The sequence below is a fragment of the Aethalodelphis obliquidens genome, unplaced genomic scaffold, assembly GCF_003676395.1.
Source record: "Aethalodelphis obliquidens isolate GAN/ISIS:26980383/991018 unplaced genomic scaffold, ASM367639v1 scaffold267, whole genome shotgun sequence".
Lineage (NCBI taxonomy): Eukaryota > Metazoa > Chordata > Mammalia > Artiodactyla > Delphinidae > Aethalodelphis > Aethalodelphis obliquidens.
Window position 1 is genome coordinate 15,974 of NW_020838181.1, and position 19,626 is coordinate 35,599.

General features: G+C 40.3%; 1 protein-coding gene across 2 annotated transcripts; it reads left to right on the forward strand.

The window, feature by feature from the left end:
• Nucleotides 1-492: 492 nt before the first annotated feature.
• Nucleotides 493-8,156, forward strand: TRIM77 (tripartite motif containing 77). Of its 2 annotated transcripts, XM_027100044.1 has the most exons (6): nt 493-903; nt 1,600-1,695; nt 3,976-4,206; nt 5,261-5,283; nt 6,010-6,107; nt 7,440-8,156. In XM_027100044.1, exons 1-6 carry the CDS (start codon nt 493-495, stop codon nt 7,931-7,933), a joined length of 1,353 nt encoding a protein of 450 aa, XP_026955845.1. In that variant the 3' UTR covers nt 7,934-8,156. The 2 variants fall into 2 exon arrangements, with proteins under 2 accessions (XP_026955845.1, XP_026955846.1); XM_027100045.1 differs by lacking the exon at nt 3,976-4,206 and having other exon boundaries at nt 7,440-8,021.
• The last annotated feature ends 11,470 nt before the right edge of the window (nt 8,157-19,626 follow it).

Consider the following 19,626-nt stretch of genomic DNA (forward strand, 5'->3'; position numbering starts at 1 on the left):
AATGTCCAGAAACAGAAAAGGCAGGTTTTGTTTTTTAAATTCCACGCATCTCTTCTGAAGCAAGAAAATCTTTTCTGGAATTGTCCTAGGAGTCTTAGTTTCTTATTTCATTGGCCAGAATTGGAACAAATACCCTGTGCTAACCAATCAGAGAGAGGAAAAAAGGGGAAAATTGTGATAGTTTTGGACACAATATGACCCACTGCCTATGAATGAGCCCAGAACCTCTGATTTCTTTGTCTTTGAAAGAGAGATAATATATGTGAAAAATCCTGGATTTCTAATAGGGAAATGAGAAGTAGTGCTGGAGGCCAATGTAAGAAAATAATAATGCATTTTACCAGTCTGTAGGACTCTCTTTGTGCCTCGCCATCCTATTCAAAACATGGCCTGTCCTCCTACAGTACGTATGTGTATTAGTGAGAGAAGGCTCAAAGCTCAACTCACATGCCAAGGGTAAAGAATGTCCTTTCCTTTTATTTTCTCAGAAACATGGAATCTGCTTTCACGCAGTGTTTCCCCAGTGAGTTCATCTGCTCCATCTGCAAGGACAATTTCACAGACCCTGTCACCATTAGCTGTGGGCACAGATTTTGTACTCCTTGCCTCTGTCTCTTATGGGAAGATGTCCAAACAGCTCCTTGCTGTCCTGTGTGCAAGGCAGTATCTCCAAAAATGGACTTCAAAAGCACTATTTTTGCTAAGGAACGTGTTCTTCCTACCAGAGGATCAGTTGTCTGCCAGTTACCTAGCTCTGCCAAGCAGATGTGTAGGATACACCAAGTGATAAAGCTCTACTTCTGTCAAACTGACAAGAGCCTGCTGTGTTTGTTCTGCTCTCATTCCCCAGAGCATGCCACGCATGAACACTATCCAGTAAAGCAGGTTGCAGAGCACTACAGGGTAAGTGATATATCTGAATGCACTTTGAAATGTGTACGACCCTGTATCTGATAGGCAATGAGGCAAATACATTGATTGTTATTATTATTTTAGGTAGGAAGCAAATCGAATTTCTGAACACCATGTGCCAGGCACTATTCTGAAATCTAGGGATAAAGCGGTGAAGAAACTAGACAACATTCTTGTTCTCCTGAAGTTTAAATTCTGTTGGGCTGAAAGACAGGAATGATGATGAAATTGATGAGAATTAGGGTGCTGGTATTTCAGTAAGTAACGTGCTGGATAAATCTCTAGTTTCAGTAACAGTCATTGGCTCCTACAACTATGATTACGATGATGCTGTTCTAATTATAGAAGATTTAGAAACACTGGCCAATATTTTCTTATAGTGCCTTAGGAAAACTGAGGGCTAATATTTCACAATTAAATATAAAGCAAGATTCACTTCTGAAAATTGACCAGGTTACTACAATATCAGTGTTAGATTCCTCAGATAATAGATTACATTTTCTAAATTTAGGCATTCTGTTTTTGGTTGATCTCTCAGATTTATCAGTTAGTGTTCCCCAGGAAAATCACTGACATCTCTGCTCTCTTTACTGTTTGTCCCATGTTCATACCCTTCTATCTTCTTTTAAGTATCTGAAATGTACTACCTTTGCTTTTCTAGTACTCCAATTTATGGTTATTTTGCAGGAGAACCTTCTGATGCAAATGAAATCTATTTGGAAAAAGAAAAAAGAAAATCAGAGAAATATAAAAAAAGTGACCAACATATTCAGAGTATGGGAGGTAAGCAGTAGACCCTGTATCCACTGGAACCAGCTTGGGACAAATAGCCTCGTAACTTACAGTGGAAGAACTTGAATTAAATCATAATGTCCCCTGAGTGAGTGATCAGAGAGAGCTACATACATGACCTTCAATATAGGATTTCATGTTGAATGAACCCAAAATGTAATTAAAAGATTTTTCCTGATTTTCTTGATAAAGCAATGTCTACCACTAATATTGTACTTTAGCAGGGACAAGAAAATGCAGTATCACAAAACAAAATGCAATGGTCACTGGGATGGAGGTAAAAATAGAGTTCTGTAGGAGATTAATAAACTTTGAATGTTAAGAAAATCTTCTCAAACAAGTAAAAATCATCCCAATGCTAATGTGTTAGTAGAATCTGTAAATTCATGGGTATTTATGACACAGACACCGAAGGGACAAGAAAGCTAAAAATGAGACAAATCATGGAACTATCTGGGACCTGCAAGTAGCTCCTATTAATTAGTACATAGGGTATGAAGCAGGCAGTGAGAGTTACGGCTAGAAATGTAATTATAACCATGGCAAGATTGTGAATGTCTACCTAAGGATTTTGGGTTGTATCATTCATTGATTCAGATATATGAACTGGGAACCTGAAACTGAAGGTTTAATAAAAATAAACTACATTTTTATTTTCAAAGAACTCAATCACTTCTAAAGAAGATATATCAACAGGCTATGGTATAGAATAAGTCATTAAACAGAAATCTGTATACAGTGCTGTGAAAATACCAAAGGCAATAATAAAATTATCTTGATCATTTAGGATGGATTTTCTAATAAACCACTCATTCATAGGAGGGCATATGATGCATTGCTCACTGTTCTAGGCCCACAAAGAGATACAGAAATGGACAAAAAGAAGAAAATCACTGACCTCAGTTGGTTATAATCTAGTAAGAGAAGTCATGTAACAAACAAAAAAGAGTAACATTTATAATACCTCACATTTGTAAAGTTCTTGGGAGAAAATTAAAGCAGGAATGTGTATAAATAGTACAGGCTTGGGGAGAAAGTATGCTGGTCAGAGAAGACTCATTATGAACGTTACATCAGGGTAGAGACCTAAAGAAGCGAAGGGAGTGAACCAGCAGTTCTCTGAGAACCCATCCTTCTGGAGCAGAGAAAACAGAAGGTATGGTCCAAAAGTTTGGGTTCCCCCCTTCCCCCCCACCAAGTTCAAATGTTGAAATTCTAACCCCCAAAGTGATGGTGTTAGGAGGTCGTGCCTTTGGGAGGTAATTAGGTCATGAAGGCAGAGTCCTTATGAGTGGGATTCTTATAAAAGAAGCCCTATGGAGGCTTGCCCCTCCTGCCATGTGAGGACACAACCAAAAGATGACTATCTAGTCAAGACATGGAAGCAACCTAAATGTCCATCAACAGATGAATGGATAAAGAAGAGGTAGTATACTTATACAATGGAATACTACTCAGCCACGAAAAAGGATGAAATAATGCCATTTGCAACAACATGGATGGACCTAGAGATTACCATATTATGGGAATTAAGTCAGAGAAAGACAAATATCATATGCTATCACTTATGTGTGGAATCTAAAAATAAAAATGATACAAATGAACTTATTTACAAACCAGAAATCGACCGACAGGCATAGAAAAAAACTTATGGTTACCAAAGGGGAAAGTGGGGGAAGGATAAATTAGGAGTTTGGGATTAACATATACACACTACTGTATATAAAATAGATAAACAACAAGGACCTACTTTATAGCACAGGGAACTATATTCAATATCTTGTAATAACCTATAATGGAAAAGAATTGGGAAAAAACAGAATATAGATATATGCATATATATATGTATGTATAACCAAATCACTTTGCTGTATACCTGAAATTAATACAATATTGTAAATCAACTACACTTCAATAAAAAAGATACATGCATATGGTAAAAAAATGAAAACCAAGTATGTGAATGTGCTTTGTAAAGTGGAATATATTTTAATCATTATTAAGCAAAAAAAAAAAAAAAAAAAGATAGCTATCTAGTCAGTGGCTCTCATCATACACCAAATCTGCTGGCACTGATCTTGGATTTCCCACCTTACTGAACTGTGTGAAGTAAATGCTGTTATTTATAAGTTATGCAGTCTATTGTGCTTTTGTTATAGTAGCCCAAACAAACTAAGACAAGTATTCTATACATAACACGTAGATAATAGATGATAAGAGAAGAATAAAACCATCCAGATACATGATCTAATTAATCCAATGTCACTGCAGGGTTTTGTAAATCTACGGATGGTGATGATAGGAGCTGAATACCCTAAGGTATATCAATATCTCCAGGAAGAAAAGCAAAAACATTTAGAGATGTTGGCAATTGAAGGCAAGATTGTTTTTCAGCGACTCAGGAGAAATGTAGCCAGAATGGTTCATATGGGGAAACTCCTGAGAAGAATATATGAGGAGCTGAAGGAACTGTGCCTTAAAGCAGACGTGGACATGCTCCAGGTAAGGACTAAGGAAGGACGTTAGGGTGCTGAACACCAGCCTGCTTGGAAAGCATTTATATCCACTGGAGTTACATCCTTTTTGGCCTCCATTATTTTTCTGGTTCCAAAGTCCAGATTCTTCTTCTGCCTCTGTGATGGTGAGTTTTGCTCCTCCAGTATAATCTGGAGACGAAACATCACTCTTGTCTTATATGGAAGAAGGATAACTGTGTGGAAAGGTTCAAGTAACAGATCCAGAAGAACATCTCCCAAACCTTCTTGTTCTATTCCTCTACTATACAGTTAGCCTTCCATATCCCTATAGGTTTCACATCCGGGGATTCAACCAACTGCCGATGGAAAATACATATTTTTAAAAAACCAAAAAAAAAAAAAAAAAAAAAAACCCAGAAATTTCCAAAAAGCAAAACTTTAATTTGTCAATGCTGACAACTATTTACACAGCATTTACATTATATTAGGTATTATAAGTAATCTAGAGGTGATTAAAGTATACAGGAAATTGTGCATACATTATATGGAAATACTGTGCCATTTTATATAAGAGATTTGAGCATCCATGGATTTTGGTATACAAGGGGTCCTGGAATGAATTCCCCTCATATACTCAGGGACGACTATATTTACAGTTTCTGACCAGCTGCAAGAGAGCAGCTTGTGAGCAGATAATATAACTTTGTATGTGTACTTGGTAATATGTGTGAATATGGGATGTATGCCTTCTTTCTGTTGTGAGGTTCTAGCTTTCACACACTTATAAGAACTTTGGGGAACGCTGTGAATCCTGTTGTAGATTACAACAAAGCACAGCCATTCGTGCACCCTAAGAACATCTTCTGACTTTCAGTTTTATCAAGAGTATGATTTTATCAACTGTATGTAAGTGTGAGACTGGGTTTCATCTTTTTAAGGATAAGGGAAATGGCAAATGATTTTCCCCAAGGAAGAGAACTGGAGATAGTGAATTTCCCAGTATAATCTCATATCCTCAAACTAGACTAAACAGGAGAGCTTTTGCTGAAAGCTAAGCCTTCCTTTCTTTCTCTTTACAGGGTGTGGGAGACACAATGAAAAGGTAAGTTTGCCCCCTATTCAAATCATGGTAATTGTGATAGTGATCAGGCTATTTCTGTTGAGATGGACCCTCCCTTTTTAATGAGAAGTTTCTTTCTGTCTGCGTTTATTCCTTCCTTCTCTAAAAGTCTGCCAGGTTTTATATAGTCTACCCTTAGGTGAAAGTAGGGTTGAGGGGAGTGTAGTTTCAGTTGCAAGCCTTACTGTAGAAGTTGCAAAGAGACAACTATTTTTCCTGCCCCCTAATTTCCAAATTCTAATTATCGATATTTGAGGATTATTCCTGGTCATCTATGGGAAAGGCAGATAAGCTCAGAGAGGCAGCAGGTAGACGGATGCTGAGACGAGGAGGGAGGTAGAATCATCAAGAAAGAACATACGATAGTGCTGAGGATCCATATGTATCAGATGGCAAATTCTAACTATTTGCCACCTATTAGATTTCAGGAATTAAATGAGAATTGCTGTGTGGATCCCCTAGGGAAGCTAGAAGACAGGAAACAGACACAATTATGATTGAGGTGACATATTCTACTAAGATTGATATGCTAAGAGCAGGGAAACAGATTGTAAAATATAATAGCAACTGTAGTGTTCCTCCATCTGAGGAGTTAGATTCACACCCTTCACACCTAATTATGAGGGTTCTGATGCAGCACCATCAGTGGACTGCTAATGGTACCTTTGGGCCTGTTAGTAAGTGGGTCTTTTTTTTTTTTTTTTACAGGAGTCAGTTAATGCAGCTGTACATTCCTCAGCCTATGGACCCACAGCTCAGTACATGGACCATCACTGGGATGTTGGAAAGGCTTAACAGCTTCCGAGGTAAGAGGCAGCTCTCTGGGTGAAGGCAGTAATATTTCCTTCACGACTAGATACGTGCTGGTGATCTCTCTTCATTGCTCTGTCTGTTCTTTGCAGAGAACAGGGAAGCAGGCACTGCTTTATAACTAACTTTATAATTTATTGTTAATTATCAGTCAGAGAAAGCTAACTGAAGCCTGTCAAAAACAATCAATCGAATATGACAGTTTCTTATATAGTTACTTGTGGTGAGTTAAAATTTAAAAAAAAAGAACACTCTGCCCTATAAAAACTGCATATCCATTCAGTGTATTTCATCTTGTAGTTAACTGTGGTTATATGCAGATATTCAGATTCTTAGAATCACCTTAATGTTGTTATTTAAATGTTTATCTGAATATTGAATGTAATAATTATATTTGAAAAATCACAAGACTTTTAAAAAGCTTAAAAGTATTTTTATATACAACAAGTACAACCACAAAACAAATTGAACCCATGATTTGTTGCATAGAGGGCCCCTTAAGACAAATGCAACTGAAGGGTGAGCCTGGCAGACAAAGGAGAAGCAGGCCTGAGATGGGATGAGCTGGATTCTGATTCAGCGGTGGCTCCATTAGAAATCCTAAGAGAGAAATCACTTCTAAAAAAAGGCACAGATGGGGTTTTGGTTTATTTTATTTTTGCTTCCTTAAATGTTAAGCAATGTGATCACTATTTAGGACTAAAAATAAAAACAATATCATATTTAAAGTATAATGTATAATATATTTATTACTATTTTATTTTGTGAGAGTGGATTAATGAGAGGACTTAAGTGAATTAAGGGCCATTTTGCTATTTTCTTTTTTTTTTCTTTGTTTTTTTTCTATTTTCTTGACATCTATGAATGAACTCCCCAGTTTTTGAGGAGTTAGTTAGTAAAAATAAGCCAGAGCCTGATATCCCACATCTTTATGTATTCTCAAAATTGTCCTTCATCTAGTTGTACGATTAGAGATTTTCTGGCTCTTTAGATAGACAAGAAGCCCTTCCTGTCCTTTCTCTGGATTTCCAGTGACACACTCTGTCTAGTCACCTTTGGTAAAGGGGTGTTCTGGAGCTAGCTCGTACTGACACACTCATGGGAGCAAATTGTTACAAGTTCCAGAATTTTAGGAGCAATTACTGAATGGCTGGCACCTTGAAAATGGTCATGGTGGGCTGGAATATTCCCAGCAAATAAGACAAACCAGCTTTGCTTTGTTCCAGAGATTTGGTTGCTAAACCTTTGCCACAATACCGCCACAATTGTCCGTCCCTCATAACTTTAAAACTCTGTTCTTTGACTTTGCTGTTTTCTTTTTACTGAAGTGTATGTTACGTTGGATCATAAAATAAGAAATTGTCACGTGGCTCTGACTGAAGACCTGAGACGTTTGCAGTGCAGTCCTGACCATCAAGAGGTGCCCCGTAATCCAGCAAGTTCAGAGAATACTCCTTCATGGGGTGCTCAGACCTTCACCACTGGCAAACATTACTGGGAGGTGAATGTGGGAAACTCTCGTAACTGGATTATAGGACTTTGCAAGGAATCCTGGACAAGTAGGAATGATATGCTACTTAACTCTGAGGATATTTTTCTACTTCTGTGTGTCAGCGTGGAGGACCATTTCAGTCTCTTTTCTACATTCCCACTCTTACCCCACTATATCCAAAGACCCCAGGGCTGGATAGGGGTGTTTCTAGATTATGAATGTGGTATAATAAGCTTTATTAATGTTGCCAGAAGTTCCCTCATTTGTAATTTCCTCTCACGCTCTTTCTCTTTCCCTCTCAGACCTTTCATTTGGTGTGGACCCAAATGATCAGGAACAGCTCACAAACCTGACCAAGGTCTCGGCAATTCTAATAGCTGAGGGGCTTCTATCCTGGGGACTTCTAGAATGGGGAAAATCAAGTATACTTCACTGTGTTTAACTTCATTTTACCTTCAGGAGATATCATGGCTGCGTTATTTTTTAAAGTGGTGATAATGTTAACGATGTACATTTGTCTTTTCTGTTTTATTTAAATAAAAGTAATCTCTTTTATTTTATTGGGTAGGATACATGTACTTTTCATTTGCCATCCGAAGTTGCTAGAGATTAAAGAATACATGGGTGTGGAAACTCAGCCAAATGCATGAACAAAAAGCACAGAGGCTTCTCCTTCCAGAGAGTCCTTGTCAAAACTCAAGGGCAGCGTAGAATTCTCTTCTCCCTGCACTCATCTGGCTAAATCCTATTCCTCTTTTAATCCTCAGTTTACCAAACTAGATTAGGTCAATTATAATATGACCTCAAGAACACCTTATTCTTTCTCTTTGTAAAACTCACAATAGATTTTGGGTCTTCTTTTCTAGTTTGCAGACTGCAAGAAGCGAAGGCCAACATTAGTCTTCTTCCCAGCCACATTCCAGGGATGAAACACCAGGTTAAGGATATGAGAGACATCAAAAATATATTGGAAAAAATGAATGAATGTGTAGGAAAATTATTAAAAGCAAAGGCTATATAACCAAAAAAAAAGTTACTCTAATGTAGACACAATTAGCAGCTCAAGAAGCGATGAGAAATATTAAATAAAGATGTGAATTAAGTTATTGTTCAGGTACATGGCTCAGAAATTCATTTTAACTGGCAAAATATAGACTGTATGATCTGATTCCTCAATGTTGCTATTAGTAGCTCTCAATGATGAACAGAGATTTTTAGGAACATACACATATTTTATCAGAGTGGTAGTAGTATAGATAATAAGACCTAGATGCTTGGATACTGCAGTACTTTTAAGGAAGATATGTAGAGTGAAAATACCTTGAATATACATTTTCAAGGATGGACAATAAACTTTATTTCTTACATGCACAAAACATCCAAGCTGTTAACAGTGAAATTTCATTTCAGAGAGTGTCACTGACTTAGATCTTACAACTTTGTAAAGTGATCAGACATTGAAATCAGTCTCTTTGGGGATGTGTTGTCCAACATAATGACTCTAGTTAACACTGATGTATGATAGATAGGAAAGCTGTTAAAAGAGTAGATTCTAGGAGAGCTTATCATAAGGAAAAACAATTTTTTCTTTTTCTTCTCTTTTAGAAGAATCAATCTTTCTCTCCCCACTCCCCTTTCTCCTTCCATCTCTCCATCTTTTTTTTTTACATCTTTATTGGAGTATATCTCTCCAACTTTTGCTCTCTCTCTTTAAAGAGAAGTTGCTTAGGGAAGAATTTGGGGATTATATGTATTTCTATGAAGTTGTAGTGGAAAAGAAATTATAACTAGATTTCCAGATATTTGCTTAGGGATTTAAAGCAATCTAATAATGCCCTCATCTTTGGAAGGGGTCCAAGAATTGTTGCACATTGAAAAGTTTTGTATTGACTCTTGCACTGGCCAAAATGGAAGAAATTCTCCATAGTCTGTCTCACCCACAGATTACAACTGAAAACTCTGAACTGACCATAAAAATTAACCATGTGAGGAATGTGAAAAATTAAAACTAGAAAGTGAAATGAGGAGAGAAGTTAAGACTTGAATAATTACCCACAGTGGAGGTGAGTTGGTGGAATTATTTTTCCTCTTCTCCTTCCTGGCATTGACTGAACTGAAGGAAGACTCAGTTCTCTCATCTGCACAGCATGCGCATGCAGCAAAAGCTCAAACATAAACACCTGGTTTCTAGTCAGAGGACCAGGAAAAGAGGGTCCTGCAAACAGGAAAGTGTGAGAGGAGATCACTTTTTTTCTTTTCATCTTCTCTTTTTCTCTTCCAGTGCTGCCCCAAGATCAGCCACTGTCAAAAAGGTACAGTGAGTGGCAACAGTAAAATGGCAGATGGGGACGCTTTGTCCCAAGAGAGCCCTTTTTTCCTTTTTCCAGAGGAACTGCAGAAAGAGGCCCCTATTGTCCAAAGTGGGGTGTGTGCATGAAATCTTCTTAAGTGTTTTCTATTGTTGCTTTGACTTGAGGACCACCACAGTCCTGTAGGGGCCAGAAGGTGGTGTTAACTCTGGAAGAATCTCCAGTTTTCAAGGCTTGCTTATAAACGATGTAAGGAGAAAGCAGAGAAGTCTTTAATCTGGGCTGGATTTTCCCCACCACTGGGACAATACCAACCCCCCTGCTCCCTGAGTGTTCTAAAAGATATGCCCTGTACCGTGAGGGTTTTTCACTCTGGATAGTGGGAACTATTCCCAGCCCTGTGTGACCTGAGGTATTGCTCCATCTACCCCTTTGGGGGGGTTCTTTCCTTGATCTTGGATATTTTCCTCACAAGCATTCACTGATCTGTACTCAGATGTAGGCTCCTGCTGTGGGAGCTCTCTGGAGCTCTCTTCTGTGCAACTCTATCCTCAACTAGTACTCAGTCCTGGGAACTCCAGCCACCTTGGTTTTACAGAACTTCCAACCCTGTCTCTTCAACTCGGGGAGACCACTGGGCTCTGTCTGGGTTCCCCCTCCCTGTGACAAGTCTAGAAATCTCCAGGCAGTAAAATGGGACTGTCACAAGGCTCCCCTGCTTTGGTCCCTCTCTCTAAGTTTACTCTCCTGTGATGCTTATTGTCAAATGTCTGAAAACTGTTGCCTTTATATGTCACATTTCTGGGTTGTCCTTGTTTAAGATAGAAGATCAAATCCCATCCCTGCTGCTTCATTTTTGCTCAAAAGAGAAGTCTGAGAGTAATTTATTAAATTACAGATTCAATTCTGTTAATGGGTATCCAGCTATTCATTTTACTTACTTTTATCTTCAGTGGGCTTTAGTAGTGTGTATCTTCCAATGAATTTACCCGTTTCATCTAGACTGTCAAGTTTATCAACATTGGCCTTTGCTAGATATTTGTTTTGCCGAATAAATGACGTATGCCAGGTTTTGATGATGTTGTGGTGGGGGCTTCCATTTGAGTTTCTGGAAACTAGATTCTAAGCCCTGGTTGCACTGTAAGCTGTGGGTCCCAGCAAAGGGTGATGTGGGATGAGTGTTCCCCCTCTATCCCATACCCATGGCAGGAAGTACCCACTGGAAAGAGAAGCTCTTCTGGGTGGTTACTAAGCACTGATCTGACTTAGAAGAAGAGGAATCCCATGACCTTTGAGGCAAATGAGTCAATGCTGGGTCAAGAAGGAAGAGGGGTGAGAATTCCAGGATCATGGTCACTACGGTCCATCAGGACCCTGCCTTGCTAGGTGACTCCCAGGTTTAGATGTTCCCATTCAGGGGCTAAGGACCCCTGGCACTGGATCCCCCAACCCTCGTGGGTCCAGTGTTTTAGAAGCCTGGAGTCAGGATTGCTTCAGTATTGCTAAGCACCACCCAGTGCTTTGGATAAGAGCTTTCCTTTGTTTTTTTTTTTGGCGGGGGGGCAGAGCTGCTAGGCATGTGGGATCTAGTTCCCTGACCAGGGATTGAACCCACACCCCCTGCGGTGGAAGCGTAGATTCTTAACTACTGGACTGCTGGGAAAGTCCAAGAGCTTTCCTAATTCCTTTGAGCACTTCTTAACCCTGGTAACACCTAAGCACTGCCCTATGCAGGAAGGAACTTAAAAGTCTCCCAACATCATATATTGAAGAACCTATCATTTCCTCACTGTGTGTTCTTGGTCTTGTCAAAGATTAGTTGACTGTATATGCACAGGTTAATTTCCTGGCTCTCAATCCTGTTCTATTGGTCTATGTATTTTTTTATGCCAGTACCATATCACTTTGATTACTGTAGCTTTGGAATATAGTTTGAAATCAGGACATATGACATTCTTTAATGAGACTATACTTAGGTTTACTTAGCCATTTCACCAGTAATGGAATTGAGATTGGCCAGAGTTTCTTTCTTATTATTATTTTGGTGATTGTATATTATGTTGTTATGACCAATTTGTACCTGCCACATATAGCACTTGTTCTTGTCTAGATTATTCAATCAGGATTCTAAATATGTTCAACTTGAATTTTACTAGAGATTGATTTCCAAAAGAATTGTATCAATTTTTACTCCCATAACATGAGATATTTTGGGTTCTTCTTGTCATCACCAGAGCTTAATAGTTTTTAAAAAATATTATTTTAATGTAATTAAAATAAAGTAATATTAATAATATTATAAATGTTATTTTAAAAAATATCTGAAGTTAGTGATTGTGATTTTAATTTTTATTTCTCTGATTTCCAATGAGTTTGAGCATCTTTTTATGTATATCTGCCTTTATTTCCTGTGAACTTATTGCTTTGTCCTTCTGTGCTTGGGGTAGTGGGCTTATATTGGTCTTATAGATTTTCAGGTCTCTTGGTATATTCTGGTCACTTATCCTTTGCTAGTTTTATGGATTACAGTGTTTTTCCCAGCATTTCTCTTCCATTAAGATGACTTTTGATAACAGAAATGCTTAATGTTTGTAGTTAATTGATCATTTTTCTTATTCAATTTGTGTGTTTTGTTTCTTAATTAGGAAATCACTGTGTAAAAAAGGGTCAAAAAGATTTTCTTTAAATATTCACTCCTTTTAAAATGATGAATTTGTCTTTCCCATTGAACTCAATCCACATGAAATTGATTTTCGTGGATGGCATTAGGTAAATACCACAGCAGATTTATTGAGAAGTCTATTTTACACCCACATGCAATGTGTGCCTGTTCAGGCATAAATCAGACATTCATACATCAGGAGAGTTTGAGGCGTTCTCTTTGGTTCCTGTGGTCATTTTCTCCATCTTTGTGCCAATGGGCCATGGCTTAATTGTTACAGCGTCCTGAGATCATAACATCTGCTACTGACATCTCAGAATATGTACTTGATATTTTGACCCAGGAAAGGACACTGCTCTAATATTGCTGATATCCATGTCTAGTGTAAAATTTATATGTATACAGTAATCACTTAGAATCCTCTCATTTTAGGACTGTATTCCCAGAAATTTAAATAATCCAATAATGCATATATGATTACAAAGTCTTTTCTGACTAATCTTCTAGAAGGTAAATTGAACTCACTAATGTTTTACCTACTTGCATCTAGAGTATTTTTTGGCTATTGTTCGTTTCCTGTATTTTCTAAACTAAAGAAAGGAAGTTTTCTTCTTTTTATAGTAAGCAAATGACTCAAAAAATATAACTGTGTATATCTTCCATGAAAATAATCTATTTTCCAAAATGTTTCACTAATTTTCTGAATCCCCAACATTCTATTTAAAATCTTAAGCTCTCTCATTAAACTTCTTTCATTAAGAAGTACATAAACAACCCTTTTGGACCATTTAGTGTATAATATTGTGTAGGGAAGACTAGCTCCTTTGGCTGATTGGAGTCGCTCTGGGACTAGCAGGAAGGATGTGGGAAGCCTGGGCTCTGCTTGTGAGGAGTATGTGTGTGCCTGCTGGCTCCCTTGGCAGGGCAGAAATGGCAGATTGAAAACTGCCCCAGCACGTGCCCAGCCTGAGCCTAGCGAACACTCCAGCCCCACGAAGCATACTTCACATCACAGCTCTGCACTGGACCAAGGGCTGCCAGGGCCCGGCGAAGAGCTGGCTGTAGAATGCAGAGGCTTCTTGGACTGGGGAGGCATCTGAGCGGGGTGGGAGAGGCATTGCTGTAGTTTACCCAGCAGCACATCAGGAGAAGTCCTGATCTCTGACAGAGGCCAGACTGCCATAGCCCACTGCTCCGATACCTGCGGAAAGCTCACGTGAGCCCGACGGCTCCACAGCAGGGCAGGGGGTGGCAGAGGCTGGGGAGAGTGATCGACTGTCAGGGACAAGAAGACTCAGACCAGAGGGTGTCTCTGAGCAGAGCCAGGTCAGCCTGGTGCTTGCACAGGTGGCGCATCAGTCTAATGAATTAGAATCTCAAAGAACTGAGTGACAAAAATTTGGTTTTCCTATGGCTCTTTTCTTTCCTGGCTTTACTCCGGGACCAAAGAAAGGCCCCAGTCTCTGAACTGCACAGCAGGAGCTCACAGAAAAACTCGAAGAGACCCTCTCTTTCCCGTCAGAGGATCAGCAAAGAGGCCCCTGAAAACAGAAAAGTGTGGAGGTGGGAAGTCTCATTTTTTTCTTGTTTTCTCTCCCACTCCTGACCCAAGACCAGGCTCAGTCATGAAGCTGCGCTGTGTAGCAACAGCAAAATGGCAGAGTGGTGCCAGTGGCATGGGCACCAGTGGCCCTGGGAGAGCCCTTCCTTCAGGCCAGAGTAATTGGGAGAAGGGGTGTCTGTTACTTGAAGAGTGCGGGTGGAACCGCCTTTAATTTCTCTGTTGTCTTTGCCTCTTTGTGCCAGAGACGTCATGGCTGCACAGGAGTGTAGAAGTGGGGTTAGCTCTGGAACAAATTCTGACTTTCAAAGCGTGCTTTTAAACTCTGTTAGTGGGGAGAGAGAAGTCTTTAATCTGGGCTTGATTTCCCCACCAGAGGGCCAGTCCCCTTCTGCGTCCTCTCCCCTATATCCCATGTAGTTCAAGGATTTCCCATTGTGAATGAGGAAACAACTATTCCCAGCCCTGTGTGAGATGCAGGATTGTTCTACTGGTTCTCTTTGGGGTCCTCTTTTCTTGACCTGGAAGATTTCCTCACAAACATTAATGGACCGGCATTCAGCTGCAGACTCCACCTTTGGGGCCCTCTAGAGATGTCTGTCTCTGTCTGTCTCTGTCTCTCTGTGCAGCTTTACCCTCAACCAGACTTCAGTCCTGGGAACTCCAACCACCTTGACCTCCCTGAACTCACATCTACACTCAGGGTCCCCCCACCCTGTGTTGTGACCTAGAAATCTTCAGGCAGTAAGGTGGGTCTATCACTGGGTTTCCCTCATTTGTTTCCTCTTTCTCAGGGTTCACTGTCCTGTGCTGCCTATGTAACATGTTGAAATCACCTCATCATACCACATATATTCAGAATTTTAAGTACAAAATAACATTCCTCCAAATTATTCCAATAAAATGTTTTCCAAAAATAACATTCCTACAAATCTAATTGTATGTCTTTTCTGAATAATTTTCAAGAAAGTAAATTAAATTCATTAGTTTTATACCTAACTACATATGGAATTTTTTTTAATATTGTCTGCTTCCTGTATTTCCCCAGACCAAAAAAAAAAAGTGTAGTTTAAGTAGTCAACAATTCAAGAAATATGACTATGTGTGTTGTCCACGAAAATAATCCGTTATTCAAATTTATTTTTGGAATCCTCAACATTCTCTTTAAGAACTTAATCTTTGGGCTTCCCTGGTGGCACAGTGGTTGGGAATCTGCCTGCCAATGCAGGGGACACGGGTTCGAGCCCTGGTCTAGGAGGATCCCACATGCCCCGGAGCAACCAAGCCCGTGGGCCACAGCTACTGAGCCTGCGCTCTAGAGCCCATGAGCCACAATTACTGAGCCCGCGTGCCACAACTACTGAAGCCTGTGCGCCAAGAGCCCGTGCTCCGCAACAAGAGAAGCCACCGCAATGAGAAGCCTGTGTACCACAAGGAAGAGTAGCCCCCGCTCGTCGCAACTAGAGAAAGCCCCCCGCCCAGCAACAAGACCCAACGTAGCCAAAAATAAATAAAATAAATTTAAAAACAAACTTAATCTTCACCTTTATGCTTTTATCATTAAAGTATAGTTAATCAACGGTAATAAATCAATTTGTGTCTAGTGATACTTTAGATCTGAGAAGTAAGAAATTTCCTAAGTCTTTGTTTCTTTGTAAATCAGCCTAATTCAGTGTTTCTCAAACGTCAGAAGTCATCAGAATTACCTGGAATGACTGATAAACTACAGATTTCAGGTCCCACTCACATGACTTTTGATTCAGGAGGTCTTGGGTGTAAGCCAAGAATTTGAATTTCTACCAAGGTTCAGGTGATGATGATACTGTTTGAATTGGAACCAAACTTTGAGAACCACTGGCCGAAGTAAGTTTTTTATTCCATACTCTCTTCAACATTTCCTATTCTTCTGATTCATTTTATGTCGTTTTCAGTGGCTTATAACATTTCTTTTAATGACTATTCTCACTTATTAATCAGAAATATTTGGTATCATAAGTGTTTCAAAACTACATTCCTTTCAGAAATGTAATTTGGAAGGAAACTGTATATTATGTAAACTGTAGGAAAGATTATTGAGTAGCACACCGTAATCAAAACCCTACTGCCAATAAGACAATCATCTCATCTCATTTATTAATTTATTCACTCATCAAATATTTTAGTGCCCAGACACTGGGCATTATCTGTCTTTATCTGCAGATAAAGACATTATCTGCTGGGAATATGGCACTGAACACTTCCTTTATCTCTTGCAATTTAAACTATTATGTAAGAAAAGACCAGAGTTTATATAAAGAAAGACCTATTCTGGTCCGGAGGGTCAGTGCAGATTTGCCTGTAAAATAGATTTTTTTTCTCTCTGAGGGTGAATTAATGAGTAGGATATACCAGAACAAGAGTAGGGAGATGGTTTCCAACTGATATGGGGATTGTATGTAACCAACTCTGTCCACGATGTGCAACCCTGTGTTTCTTGCCAGACTGCCATCCAGCCCTGCTCATCAATTAAACGCCACCTCCATCCCTCCCACGCTTACCTTAAACGTGCTCATTCACTGCGTAAAGCCCCATCCCGTTACAGGCAGGACATTCAAGTTGTAAAACCAACGAAGAGAGTCCTGCAAGTGAGGTGCTCAGAATCCGGAGGAGGAAGCAGACAGCAGCAGTGGTGACAAAGCACTTCAGTCTGCAGCAACGCCTGGGCCGGGGTGGGGTAGGAAGGCCTCATAAGAAAGGTGAGGCTTGAGCCTGGGTGAAGAAGGGTCACTTCACTGAGAACAAGAAGGAAATGTGAGACAAAACTCAGCCTGGTCCCCAAGGCATGAACTGTATGAAGCAGGACCTTTAATTGCTCTTCAATCAATCAATCAATCAATCGCGGCTTCAAAAATATGTATAGGTAAAATCTCTGAAGAATTGAGGACTGGGGCTTTCCTGGTGGTGCAGTGGTTGAGAATCCTCCTGCCAATGCAGGGGACACGGGTTTGAGCCCTGGTCCGGGAAGATCCCACGTGATGTGGAGCAACTAAGCCCGTGCACCACAACTACTAAGCCTGCATTCTAGAGCCCGCGAGCCACAACTACTGAGCCTGCGCTCTACAGCCCGCGAGCCACAACTACTGAAGACGGCGCACCTAGAGCCCGTTCTCCACAACAAGAGAAGCCACCGCAATGAGAAGCCCGCGCACCACAATGAAGAGTAGCCCCTGCTCCCTGCAACTAGAGAAAGCCCATGCCCAGCAATGAAGACCCAACGCAGCCATAAATAAATAAATTTATATTAAAAAAAAAAGAATTGAGGACTGAATGAAATGTCTGAGAGTCTGTCCTTGGTAATAAAGCTGAGAGTTAGGGGTTCCCTGGTGGCACAGTGGTTGGGAGTCCGCCTGCCGATGCAGGGGAAGCGGGTTCGTGCCCCGGTCCAGGAGGATCCCATGTGCTGCGGAGCAGCTGGGCCCGTGAGCCGTGGCCGCTGGGCCTGCGCGTTCGGAGCCTCTGCTCCACAACGGGAGAGGCCACAACAGTGAGAGGCACGTGTATCGCAAAAAAAAAAAAAAAAAAAAAGAAAGAAAGAAAGAAAAAACAACTGAGAGTTTAAAAAAGACCATTAAGTTGGAATCATACACACCACACATATATTTTTGTAACTACATCCAGCTCACAAAACAGGTGAGCAACCACAGCATATATTCTAGATAATCGGCCATGAGAGATGACTTTACTTTTAAAAAGATGGAACCAACAAAATTTATCTCGTGGTATCTTCATATTAAATAGCAATAAAAGGAGGTTAAAGTAGAAAAAGCTTAAACGACAATAAAGTATTATTGATTTACTTCGACTGGGAAGGTCTTCTCAGATAGGGAGTTGCTGGGTATAGTCAGGTTCCTGATTTATCCCTCATTATATGTGGCCAGTGTTTAACAAAGGGCTGACAGGAAAACTGAAGGATCAAGCTGGGCACCTCCATATGAAGGAAATTTTAACAGTATTAAAACACCTCACCTTTCCACTGTGATTATCAAGGAACACACAAACCCAACCCAGCCTATAGGTTTCTCTATATACTGCCAACACTGGGGAAGTGGTCAAGAGACAGTCATGATTATCTTCCCCCTCACATAAAAGAAGAAATATGTCCTCAGATTCAGTGTACCATTCTTTCTTACCTAGGAACCCTTACAGCAGCCTAGAGTCCCAAGAGTCACCCACATCCGGCTCCCAGTAATGGTTGCCAGAGGTCAAGTAATCCCCACCACAACAGTGATGTTTTTTGTTTTTTTTTTTTACTTTTGAGTAAATTTCAAACTTTTAGAAGATTATTTTTGAAAAGCCAGGTAAAGATGGAACACATTTCCAACTACTTTCTCTTTAAAACAATAATAAATAGACATGAGTTTGCATTAGTAATAACCAAATGAGCATCAAAGTTAGTAGGGTAGACACTTACGAACGTTCAAAATGTTTGGTAGGTTTCTCTAAGGTGACGATCTATGAAGGTGTGGTGGGAGGAAATGTGCTGCTTTCAGACCCTCAGTGAAGCTTTCACGTTGCCGTTCAGTAGTAGCTGGCCCACTTCTGACTCAGGCCAAGTTCTGTGCTGGTCGGTTTTCACTCTGTTCTCCACAACGGGCACGGAAACAGGAAAGTTTAACAGTTCATTTCTTTGGCACAATCCACACGCTCTCACAGTGGAGGTTTTGTCTCTTCAAGTCTTGTTTGGTGACCCACACACACACACATTCGAGTCATTACTATTCTAATCAACCAACCAAAGACACCACTTCCCCACTCTCTAATTGCCACTAAAGGCCTTTGACATAATTTCTGACCCACCTTGCTAGGTTCTAATATTCTCAGCATGTGTGATTTCACTAGGAACTTCAAAAAATGAAAGGCATTGAAACATTTCACTGAAATTTGCTTTTCCATCACACTGTGACTGGGAACATGCATTTTCTTTTATTTATTTATTTAATTTATTATTTATGTTTGGCTGCGTTGGGTCTTTGTTGCTGGGCGCGGGCTTTCTCTAGTTGTGGCGAGCGGGGGCTACTCTTTGTTGTGGTGCACGGGCTTCTCACTGTGGTGGCTTCACGTTGCAGAGCACAGGCTCTAGGTGCGCAGGCTTCAGTAGTTGTGGCACGTGGGCTCAGTAGTTGTGGCTCGCGGGCTCTAGAGCGCAGGCTCAGTAGTTGTGGTGCATGGGCTTAGTTGCTCCGTGGCATGTGGGATCTTCCCGGACCAGGGATCGAACCCGTGTCGCCTTCACTGGCAGGCGGATTCCCAACCACTGCACCACCAGGGAAGCCCTGGAACGTGCATTTTCAGACGCAGAAGACTGATTGACAACTGTAAAACAAACAGACGCAGAAGGCACATGAGAGGCAGTGCAACACGACCAAAGCAGGATATTCCTTGTTTTTGATAAAGCAACCCTTTAGAATAGGAACTTTCTGGAGACACTGTGAAATGAATTTTCCTTGTAAAA